The sequence below is a fragment of the Hemibagrus wyckioides genome, linkage group LG11 (genome assembly GCF_019097595.1).
Source record: "Hemibagrus wyckioides isolate EC202008001 linkage group LG11, SWU_Hwy_1.0, whole genome shotgun sequence".
NCBI lineage: Eukaryota > Metazoa > Chordata > Actinopteri > Siluriformes > Bagridae > Hemibagrus > Hemibagrus wyckioides.
Genome location: NC_080720.1, coordinates 20,391,840 through 20,403,753, shown reverse-complemented (window position 1 = coordinate 20,403,753; position 11,914 = coordinate 20,391,840). Strand labels below are relative to the sequence as shown.

Sequence of the window (11,914 nt, the reverse complement as noted above, 5' to 3'; positions counted from 1 at the left end):
CATATATAAGAACTTTGAGCTATGTTTTAAAGATATTTAGTTTGGGTCGTTCATTTTTGAGAATCGATATGAAGGTGCATTTTTTTTCTCTGTAACTTTTCCATAATTATTTTATTAGCAAAATATTTTATCCACAAATGTAAGGTATTAAAATCCCTCCCCCTTCTCTCACTCTCATAAAGCTATTATAATTTATATTTACTTTTTGTCCTCTTCCCGTAACAGAAAAGCTTCCAAAACTTTATTTATTTATTTATTTATTTATTTATTTATTTATTTATTTATTTACTTGCTTACTTTTTTTTAGTTTATTTATTTGTCTGTTCGTTTGTTTTGTTTATTGTCACAGAATGCTGTGGAGGTTTTGTCTATACCTGTACCCCTGGCTTATTTTTTTTTTCTTGGTTCCTATGTCATGTTAATAAAATAGTAAGTAAGTAAGTAAGTAAGTAAATAAATAAATGACGTGAAAATGAGTGATGTAAAAATAAACAAACTAACCCCGCCCCCTGCGTCGACGTCACCCAGACCCGGAAACGGCAGGGTAATGAATCGGAGTCTGTTATTCGGCTGACAGCTCCATTACTCTGCCGAAACTCCACCATCTAATGTGCAACACATCATTGCGGATCCATTTTTTTCAGCGCACCTTTTTTTCCAACGTGAAATCGCTAACGTGTGAATTAAAGGTAATCGCAAGCTATCAATCTTACCTTTGAGCTTTAACTAGTTTAAAAAAAATTTTATTAGCTTGCTAGCTTTAGCCACCCTGTAAATAAATACTCTGTTGGAATAGTCATTGCTGGAGGTGCATGGCACTTTTGTCAGCTTACTTTCCACGTAGTTTTATCATTTTCACTTCTCATCCTGCCTACATATTTATTGACCGGTTTTTCTGTATGCATTTACTGACACGCATCTAAATGAACTGAACACTTACTGTAGTGAAGGTTTGTTAGAAGGCAGTAGAGAGAAGTTTCCTGTGTAATATAAATTAGGCAAGCGTTTCCGTAAACAACCCTGCTGAACCTTCTACCGGCTTACCTTAAGCTTTCTCTGTATAAATATTGTTTATTAAGTATTAGTGGGTTATTACTGATGTAAAAAATATGCAAATAGTCACGAAATGATCACACTGTTAAATGATTAATATGAATATATACTACTACTACTAATAATAATAATAATAATAATAATAATAATAATAATAATAATAATTCACAGGTTAATCTTTTGTTTTAATGTACAACCAAGTGTTTTGTTTCCTGGAGATATTGTCAATTCCATTTCATAGCTTAAAGTTTAAGAAAAACACTCTTGGACCTCATTGTTCACATTGTTTTTACTCTTTAAATAGCTCAGAATCATATCTGCAAGCTTTCAGGTTTTTAGAAACGTGATGTGACTAAGCACCATCTTATTATTGCTGACCTTTTTCTTTCTCTGCTGACACACTTTTAGTGCAGAGGTGATCCCACTTCTTTCACAATCCCGTGACAGCAGTCATGCCTATAAGACTACGTATCTTCTCTCTCAACTGCTGGTGAGCACACATTCAAATATACCTTACATTGCTGCTTTCAGTGGTAGACAGGAAAAGTCTTAAAGTAATCTCAACTAAGCTGCTTAAGGACAACAACAAAAAAAAAATGACTGAAGGGAATTTAACCAGCCCCAACTTTTTGTCTCCTAATCTGACTACTTCTAGGGTAACCGCTGAATAATTTAGTCAAAGGCACTATCAAGTTTATCACAGTTTGTACTATGCTAGAAGGAGAGGTATGGTGTTTTTTTATAAAACACAATGTACCATAAAATCTTATCCTGTCCAGTCATGTTGCTTCCTTGTTGCTTTAGTCTAGTCTAGTCTTTAATTTTGGCTTGTCGTGCAGATATGGAAAATATTTAATGACAGCAATGTGGTTTAATGTTTTAAGTGTCAGTATGTCTGTGTTTGTGGTTTTAGGGGAATCCGCTACCTTAGTAAGCACCGTCCTGAGCGGTATGTCATGATTGGAGATCTGCTAAGCAAGGAACAGCATGATGTAGCATTACTGCAGGAGGTAAGATAAACACACACACACACACACACACAAGCACACACACACACATCCTCATTGGCAGCAGAAAAATTAAAAGTTGAAAAGTGCATCAGGACTAATTTCCTTTCAGACCTAAAAGAAAACAAACCCTGAAACATTTACTCACAATTGAACAGGAACAAAGACACAAAGATAAAAAGCGTGTCTTGTTATGTAAGCCATTATGAAACATATTGCAATTATTATTTTTATGATGCAATTTCCAAGTTTCAATACAGCAAATGGGATCCTGCAGGACCCAATATTTGCATTATCATTGGAGATCACATGACAATTCCATAGCTATCTATGGCCAGGACTTCCAGAGAGCAAAACTGACCGTGCTGTCTGGGAGTGAGGGATTGCATTACTCTCTCCCTTGTCAATCACTGCAACACTAGCCAGTTGTGGGTGTCTGTGAGGTTATGAATATGTAAGAGGGTAGATATCACTTTCCTCAGGATGTCTTCAGCTACCATGTGATGTAGCATGATGTAGCAGAAGTCCAAAAAGATGCAGCAGCTGGCTTCATGCATGTTGGTGGAAGAAAGAAAAAGGATAAAGGAAGATGCATTTATTGTCATGTACACTATATTGCCAAAAGTATTCGCTCACCCATCCAAATAATCAGAATCAGGTGTTCCAATCACTTCCATGGCCACAGGTGTATAAAATCAAGCACCTAGGCATGCAGACTGTTTTTACAAACATTTGTGAAAGAATGGGTCGCTCTCAGGAGCTCAGTGAATTCCAGCGTGGAACTGTGATAGGATGCCACCTGTGCAACAAATCCAGTCGTGAAATTTCCTCGCTCCTAAATATTCCACAGTCAACTGTCAGCTGTATTATAAGAACGTGGAAGTGTTTGGGAACGACAGCAACTCGTAAACTGACGGAGCGGGGTCAGCGGATGCTGAGGCGCATAGTGCGAAGAGGTCGCCAACTTTCTGCAGAGTCAATCGCTACAGACCTCCAAACCTCCACCTTCATGTGGCCTTCAGATTAGCTCAAGAACAGTGCGCAGAGAGCTTCATGGAATGGGTTTCCATGGCCGAGCAGCTGCATCCAAGCCATACATCACCAAGTGCAATGCAAAGCGTCGGATGCAGTGGTGTAAAGCACGCCGCCACTGGACTCTAGAGCAGTGGAGACGCGTTCTCTGGAGTGACGAATCGCGCTTCTCCATCTGGCAATCTGATGGACGAGTCTGGGTTTGGCGGTTGCCAGGAGAACGGTACTTGTCTGACTGCATTGTGCCAAGTGTAAAGTTTGGTGGAGGGGGGATTATGGTGTGGGGTTGTTTTTCAGGAGCTGGGCTTGGCCCCTTGGTTCCAGTGAAAGGAACTCTGAGTGCTTCAGCATACCAAGACATTTTGGACAATTCCATGCTCCCAACTTGGAACAGTTTGGAGCTGGCCCCTTCCTCTTCCAACATGACTGTGCACCAGTGCACAAAGCAAGGTCCATAAAGACATGGATGACAGAGTCTGGTGTGGATGAACTTGACTGGCCTGCACAGAGTCCTGACCTCAACCCGATAGAACACCTTTGGGATGAATTAGAGCGGAGACTGAGAGCCAGGCCTTCTCGTCCAACATCAGTGTGTGACCTCACAAATGCGCTTCTGGAAGAATGGTCAAAAATTCCCATAAACACACTCCTAAACCTTGTGGACAGCCTTCCCAGAAGAGTTGAAGCTGTTATAGCTGCAAAGGGTGGACCAACGTCATATTGAACCCTATGGATTAGGAATGGGATGTCACTTAAGTTCATATGCGAGTCAAGGCAAGTGAGCGAATACTTTTGGAAATATAGTGTATATCACAGTGAAATGCTTTTCTTCGCATATCCCAGCTTGTTAGAAAGTTGGAGTCAGAGACCAGGGTCAGCCATGCTACAGTGGCTCTGAAGCAGAGAGAGATTTGCTCAAAGGCACTACAGTGGCAGTGTTGGGTCTTGAACCCATCAGTGAGGCATTTGGATGTTTATGCCTCTTTTCACTGCAGCTGTTGTTAGCACTCAGAATGGGCCTCGTTTATAAATTTTTTTAGCAAAGCTTTTTATAAATGATTTTCTAAGCCAAACCAAACAAAAAATCTTCTGCCAAATTATTTTTTCAGAATGAAACTGATTTTCCACATGTTCGCATACATATGTTGATGTTCTATAAAATCTATAAAGCCTGATATCCACAGTGTGGTATGAAGTAAATCTTCCGTCAGCCATTGGTGTTTGACAGACCAATATGTCCATCATTTACATGACAACATTTTGTTTGTCATAATTGAATGAATTAATTGAATTTTATTTGTCCTAGTTTATGGGTTTGTGTTAGCTCACTTTATTTTTGTATTCAGTAGTTAAAGCCAGTAATATAACACGAATGGGTTTCACCAAATCTTCACGAAGGTACACTTAGTCCCTGACCTAGTGAACTAGCATGAGGGTGTGTTATTTAATTGAGACTTCTGTACTGTTATTTGATAAGCGCTTCTGTAAGTCTCTCTGGATAAGGATGTCTGAAAAATTCTGTAAAATTAATAAGCACCTCAACTGTATAATCCATAATTAAAATTGCAAATAATTAAAAGTTAATCAGGTCAGTAGATGTGAGTGTTCGGGATTTTCATGAATAAAATTTAATGAATCACCCAGCATTGTTTTTTAACTGTAGCCTTTTCCAGTAGTGTTGCATATATCGAATGTCTGAGTAGTAGGTAGCATGGTAAGTTAGCTTCCTAAAACACCTCATCCACATTAAATAGCTATTAATATGAACATTATTAATAATATCAATAATATTATTCAGCCCAATGATAAGACTGCTGCTCAATTTGCATGATATTTCTGTTGGTTTGAAAAAGGTGGATAATCTATTAAATGGAAGAATTTCCAAATCTAACTAACATGGTCAGGTTTAAAAACTGGTTCAGTCTATATTTGGAACATGCTTCATTGGGACTGATGTAAAAAGATGATTTAAAAGCTGAACAAACATTCATAACTATCATTCTGAGTTAACCCATAATACGCCTTAAGCTTCAGTGTTATGGTAACATGAACACAGTGTTTGGAGTACACATAGTGTGCAGATAATTTCCTGAGCTTAGAGCAGCCTTCATGTAATTCTAAATCAGTAATGAGAGATTTGATTTGATTAATTTAGCTTATAGCAATTTTTGTGTGCAAACATAGATAATGTTGAAATGTCAGGCTGATTTCTATCAACATGAACTTAAAGATCATTTATTATAAAATGTTCTTGTAGTTGCACTGTCATGTGCTTGGGTGCACAATAACATTTCCTTTAACATCTGTACTGTGCCAATAGTAATGCTGCTCTTTACAACAATGTACTAAGTCTTTCAAGGAAAGTCATTAAAGACCATGTGTCTTGTCCTTATCCATGTCTATGTGCCAATAGGTGGAAAGATGGTGGATTTTATTTCTGTATGGTTCCACACTGTAGTGCAGTTATACTTATTAAAGGTTGTGAACCTCCTGCATCTGTCTTTACACAGCAACAAAGTATTATTGACACACTGTAATACTAAAAAGACTTTGTTTCTGACATGGTTAGATTAATCAGACTGTCAATATGCTGGTTAGACTTTTAATACTTTATGCAGGTCTCAAGCAGCATATACTCAATAATACATAATGCATTGTTTGTTAGCATACAAGCCTGCCAAAGTGTTACAGAATATCACTTAGGAGGACTGTTATTCATTTCCTGTTTTCTATACTGATTTAATCATATTTATATGTGCAGATGAAGTTGTTTCATACTGAGGCATTCTGCTGTGCTACATTTTCTTTTTTTTGGTACACGATAACCACTTTGCTATGATACATGATTATTGGTTAGAATATTGCTGACCAAGTTCATCTGTTTCAAAGGATGTGGTGTAGTCATGTTATTCATGAGAAATAAAGATAAAGCAAAAAAAAAATTTTAGTTTGCAATTTGCTTCTTCTACTCCTGGTCTGTGGTATAGGTTTGGAGTGAAAAAGACTTCCACTTTTTGAAAACGAAGCTTGGCAGCACACATCCTTATTCCCATTATTATAAGAGGTAAGCTCCAAGCGTTGCATTTATGTATTTATAATTAGTTTACTATTGTAAGTTGTTTAAGAGGTAATATTATTTCATGAATAGTCTTACTGATTTACACCTATATGCATTATATTAACCTGGCCATCCTTAAAATTCTTTTAAAGAAGAGATTCATTTTGATGAGAAATCAGGAAGAAAACTTTGGAATTAATATATTATATTAATAAATGAACCTCTACTCCTCAGTGGATTTTTTGGAAGTGGACTGGCGGTCTTTTCCAGGCATAGAATCCATGATGTCTTTCTCTACAAATACTCCTTAAATGGTTATCCCTACATGGTGAGTACATTCAGACTGTTTTCTTTCAAAAGACAAACACCACTTTGGCAGATACTTTGGATTCGACTGCTGCTGTTAGACCAAAGCATTAATTTAAGCAGTGGATTCTTAAGTTACTTTTCTATAAAAGCATGGTCCTGACAGTAGTTCCACCTGCAAGGCAAATCTAATGTTTATATTAAAAGACTGTTAAAACATATTCTGGCGTCTATAGTAACAGCTCATTCAAACTTTATAACAGAGCAAAAAACATAAATTATATGTTGAAGCTTCATTCAAAGAGCTGTTTAATGTGTTAGCACTTTGTAAAAATAGGTAAAGATGAAATGTATTCCAAATTACTATTCTGTAAGTGGAATGAAAGAGTTTGGGATGTGATTTTATTTGTAAATAATCACCTTTGTGCTGGTCACGCAACCCTGTCATTGATTATCTTCCTTTGATTGCATGCCCCAGTGTGTTTTATTCCTTACATAAAGCCAGATTGTAAATTGTCTAGCTGGATGTATGAGTGACTGTCAAAGAGTCATCTTTTCTGTTTCAGGCCCACCATGGAGACTGGTTTGGGGGTAAAGCTGTTGGGAAATTATTGCTGGATATCGGTGGGTTGATGGTGCATATCTACATCACTCATGTAAGTCCAAAATATAGCCTGTTTTCTTAATTGTGTAAGTCCTGTATTATAGTGCTGTCTCTTTTCCCCAACAGCTACATGCTGAGTATTCCAGAGAGCAAGATTCCTATCTCCCTCACAGAGTAGTGCAGGCCTGGGAACTCCAAAACTTTATACGGTATTAAACCACTCTCTGTTTTTAGATCAGGGCTGTCAAACTCATTTAAGTTTACAGGCCACATTACACTAAGTGAAATGTCAAGTGGGCCAGACAGAAAAAAGCCAGTTTAGTAGGCAGTTTAACATCAAGAAGGTATGTTCTGAAAGCACTAGTAGCACAAAACAGACATGCAAGTCATTACAAATAAACAAAAATGTTACGAATTACAGTTACGAAAAGTATTCATTGGGATTATGTTATAAATCTACATAAAATAACCCATGAACCCATAAAGTCAATGCAATTTGCAAAAATATTTACTAATAAGAAAATGTACAAGTTGTGATTACATAATTATTTACTTTCATTTTTGAAAAAACACTTTTGGTTGTTTTTGAGAGAGTCATAATTACAGCATCAAGTTTTCTGCCTGCAGACATTTATTTTGCCCCCTAGTGTAGTAACAGAGATTAGCTCTTTATTTCTAGCCATTCCATGCAATGCTGTCCACACAGCAATTTTATTTCAGAGCATGGGTTCTAAATTCATTTGGAGGCCTGATTAAAACCTTTATTAGGCTTGTTCCTGTTTGTGGGCCATATATTTGTCCATGGCAGAATAACATACACATACGCATTCACACACTGATTCACACTTCGGGGCAATTTAGCATTGCTAGTCCATCTATCTACATGCTTTGGACAGTGAGAGTAAACTAGGGATGTTGGAGGAAACCCACACAGGGAGAACATGTTTAGTTCTAAACAAAACAAATACGTAATTCTGTTCATACATAGGACCCTAAATTGAGAGGCAATACCAGAGCTGTAGCACAACTATATTGTCTTTAGCTGTGTGCTCTGTTCTGTTCATGGGAAAATGATTAGAAGCTGATGTTCACACACATGCTTCCATCACTATAGGGTTAAACACCACTTTTACTGAAATAAAAGCACATTCTTCTTTTAAAACAAACCTTGCAAAAGAGGGTATATTTGTCTGCATTTCCTCCCGCTCAGACACACATGTGCTGGGGCAGATGTGGTGATATTAGGAGGGGATTTGAACATGCATCCTGATGACCTTGGTGTAAGATTGCTGCGAAGCTACACTGGACTCCGTGACTGCTTCATTGAGACAGCTAGTTTTGAAGTGAGTACATAAACAATACTCAGACCCTCCAGTATATGATAGTTGATGTATTGTCATGGCCAGGCAGAGTGTCTTACTGTGGCTGTGTGTCAGGTGTTAAGAGTAAAATTTACACATTGTATATTTTATATTATATATTTTGTATATTTTTCAGGGATGTGAACAGGGATTCACCCATATAACAGACAACCCCTTCACAAATACTCATGAACTTATTCCATTTGGAGGAGGAATCCGTATCGACTACATCTTATTCAAGGTGAATGTGCTTGATTTTACTGTTGGACAGATCACAATTATAATTGACAGGACGCATCATAATTACACCTATATTCAATTGCTCTTTTTATTTAGGTACACCCACTATACAGGTGTACCCACAACACTGACACTAACACAAATTAGTGAATTAGTGAGTCTTGTGCTGGCACGAGTGTTTCAAACACAACTATAATTAAAAAGTGAAAGCACTGACATATGGCATGCTTGATAAATTAAAAAGACTGCAGATAAAATTGAGGCATACATAATAAGCCTACAACTGAGTGTGTTATTATATGAAAGCGAAATGAACCTATGTAAGGCCAGAATGAATACTCCTTCTGTTTTAAACTTCAGTATAAAGTGGTACATATTTGCATACTTCCATACTTTGAATACTTTGTACAGTATTTGCATGAATAATAAAATGTTTACTAACAAAGAAAATTCAAAATAGCAATTGTATTTTATTAACAGGGATCAGGGAGAGTGGAGGTGAGCTGTGAATCTCTGTCCACTACTAAGGGCTCTGTTCCTGGGTATGACTTCCCGTACTCAGACCATGAAGCTCTCAGCACTGAGCTGCTGCTTTGCCCCTTGAAAGATGAGAAGGGAGAAAAAGACTGCAATGCAGGTAATGAAACATAACTTTAGAAATGTTTTTTTTTTTTCCCTAACAGATCCTCCTTAGTCATCCTGTCAAATGCTTTCTCTGTTTCCCCTATTGTTTATTAGTTAGTCTTTCTGAGCTGATAAACACTGTGACCGAGGCTCGTACGGAGGTGAAGGTGGGCCTGCATTGTGCTGAGCGCATGCGCTACACAGCTGCACGCACAGGGTTTATGGGCCTAGCCTTGCTACTGCTGGAGATAGCCATAGCTGCTGTGCCAGTATTCTCCCTTGGAGCTGAACAGCCTTTCCCCAAAGCTTCCTTCTACCTTCTGGGGGCACTGTGCTTCGCCATCCTTCTCTCTGCTGTCTTCCTGTACATTTTTTACACCATGGAGGTGAAGTCCCTGCAAGGCACAGAAGACCAGATGAGGCTTGCAGTAGGCAGCCTGCAAGAACGTCTGAAGGAGCTGCCTAAGGTTATAGATGAGGACAATTCTCAAAGGGAGCCTGACACTGTAGAACCGGAAGACTGAACAACCAAGATTCATGATTCAATATGTGAACACAGCTGAACCACTTAACTAAATTTGTTGGATATTTCCCACCTGTGCGCACAAGGTTAAGCTGAAACACACTCCGGAGCATTATGATTGAATCTGCCTAGTTTTGGATGGTAACAAAACTGAGTGATGAACCTCATTCTCTCTATGACCCCAATCACACCTTGTTTTAACATGCATCCTGTGTGATCAGATTGAAAGTGGGCTGCACTAAGTAGATGTGTGAACTCAAACCACATTCGATGGTGGTCTGAGACACATGTGACCACATCACTTTTGCACTTTCCTTGGAAAGCAGTGAATGATCGTTTAATCGACAGTGTTTTCACCTTGCCATTGATTATTGCCCTTGCCAGAAATCATGTAATCATTGCAAGACTTTTCAGAAATCATGCTGAATGGTAGAGCCCTCTTGTACTAGTCTAATGGATAAAGATTAGAGATGCAAGTACCTGCTTTTCATAGTTTCTTTCTTCATGTCATCTCATGTCCATTTAAGTTTTGTTTGGACCACCAAATGTTTGAAACAGCCGATAAAGGTGCATGAAATATTGTTTGTGAGACATTTCTCCCTGAAAATAAACAAGAAAAAAAAAACAATAATCATAATAAATGTCAGCAAATGGCCAGCAGAAATAATTTATGTAATCACAAAGGATCACTGAAGAGGTGTTCAAAATGGCAGGTGTGAGTAAGCGGCTATTTCATCTCAGCTGTCCACTTGTAATTGGATTACACAGGACACATGTTAATGTCAGGTGTGAAAGGGGCATATCTCTCATTAGCTAGTTTGCTTACCTGAGTAGGCTGAAGATTCTTCACAAGAGGGAGCTATTAGCACCACAGGCAAAAAAAAAAGCTTGTGAGTGTCAATTCTTATTAATAATACTATGTGTTCTTGTTCCAAGTGATGAGATTGCAGTCCAGCATATATGGACGTTTGTCTCAGGAATTTGATTGGACCAATTATCTTACTTAGTCACAAATGGAAAACAATCATCAAGAATATCACTGAAAGAACATAGTAACCAAATCGTATGAAATAACATTGCATAAGCAAACATATACCACAGCCCTGCTGAATTCTCCATTCTGACTGGTCAGAATGTGTTGCTTAAAATGTAATATCAGCATCACATCTCTTAACCTTGTTGTTGATTATTTTCCTTTAAAAGCACACCTAATCATGTTTTATCCCTTACACTTCCATGTGACATTAGAAAAATGGACCAGTTACTCCTCTTATTTAATGATTTTTCAGCTTATTTCTTGTAGCCATTAAGGTGTATATGCTTTTTACATGGGCATTATGCTTTTTTATAGATCTTACTCACAAGACATTTGATTTATCAGGCCCTTTGGAAATTTTCTTCTTTTTTTAATTAACAGACTGATTTCAATCCAGGAAAAGTGATTCCGATAACCACTAATTTATTTTACATTCATTTAATGTCCTCTTTCTATTCAATGGTTCCTGATTATCACAAATGATGTTTACACAAACTTTAATAAATAAAAAATACACATTTGTATTTTTGTCTTATAATAGCATCTCCACATAACTCAGTACTGTAATCATTCACTCTTGTTTAACCACACATATTGATATTTACTGTATACATACACATTATTAATGCTGAATGCAGCTGAAGGTTTTTCAATATTTGACCAAGAACACCCACCACAAGTCAGTTTCATGTATCCATGTTTGTATACCTCATACATCTCAGTACACGTATAATGTTGTCTGCTCTCTATAAACCCTATATGTTACATTTTACTCACTTGTCCATGATTTCAGTTGTTTCAACAGATGCAGTTTTTTAGATGAAATAAATTATTCTTGTTAAAATGCAAAACTGATATTTGTCTTAAATACATGTATGATTGATTTGAACTTGTATACAGTATATAAAAGCTGATCTCTGCCCAGCTCACAAAAACATGCATGGTGCCCTGTGATGGACTGGGATATCATCCAGGAAGTCTTCCTGGAATAATCTCTGGATTCATAGTCACACTGACCAGTACAAAGTAGTTACTTGTTAGTGACTGAATGCAGTTAAACACTTACACCA

General features: G+C 37.5%; 1 protein-coding gene across 1 annotated transcript; it reads left to right on the top strand.

Annotated features, from left to right (window-relative positions):
* The first annotated feature begins 530 nt into the window (after positions 1-530).
* On the top strand, positions 531-11,693 carry smpd2b (sphingomyelin phosphodiesterase 2b). The gene is made up of 11 exons (XM_058401979.1): positions 531-689; positions 1,462-1,543; positions 1,967-2,063; positions 6,080-6,156; positions 6,385-6,478; positions 7,023-7,112; positions 7,187-7,269; positions 8,271-8,403; positions 8,558-8,662; positions 9,142-9,298; positions 9,400-11,693. The coding sequence occupies exons 2-11, from the start codon at positions 1,506-1,508 to the stop codon at positions 9,807-9,809; spliced, it is 1,284 nt and encodes a 427-aa protein (XP_058257962.1). The 5' UTR covers positions 531-689; positions 1,462-1,505; the 3' UTR covers positions 9,810-11,693.
* Positions 11,694-11,914: the final 221 nt, after the last annotated feature.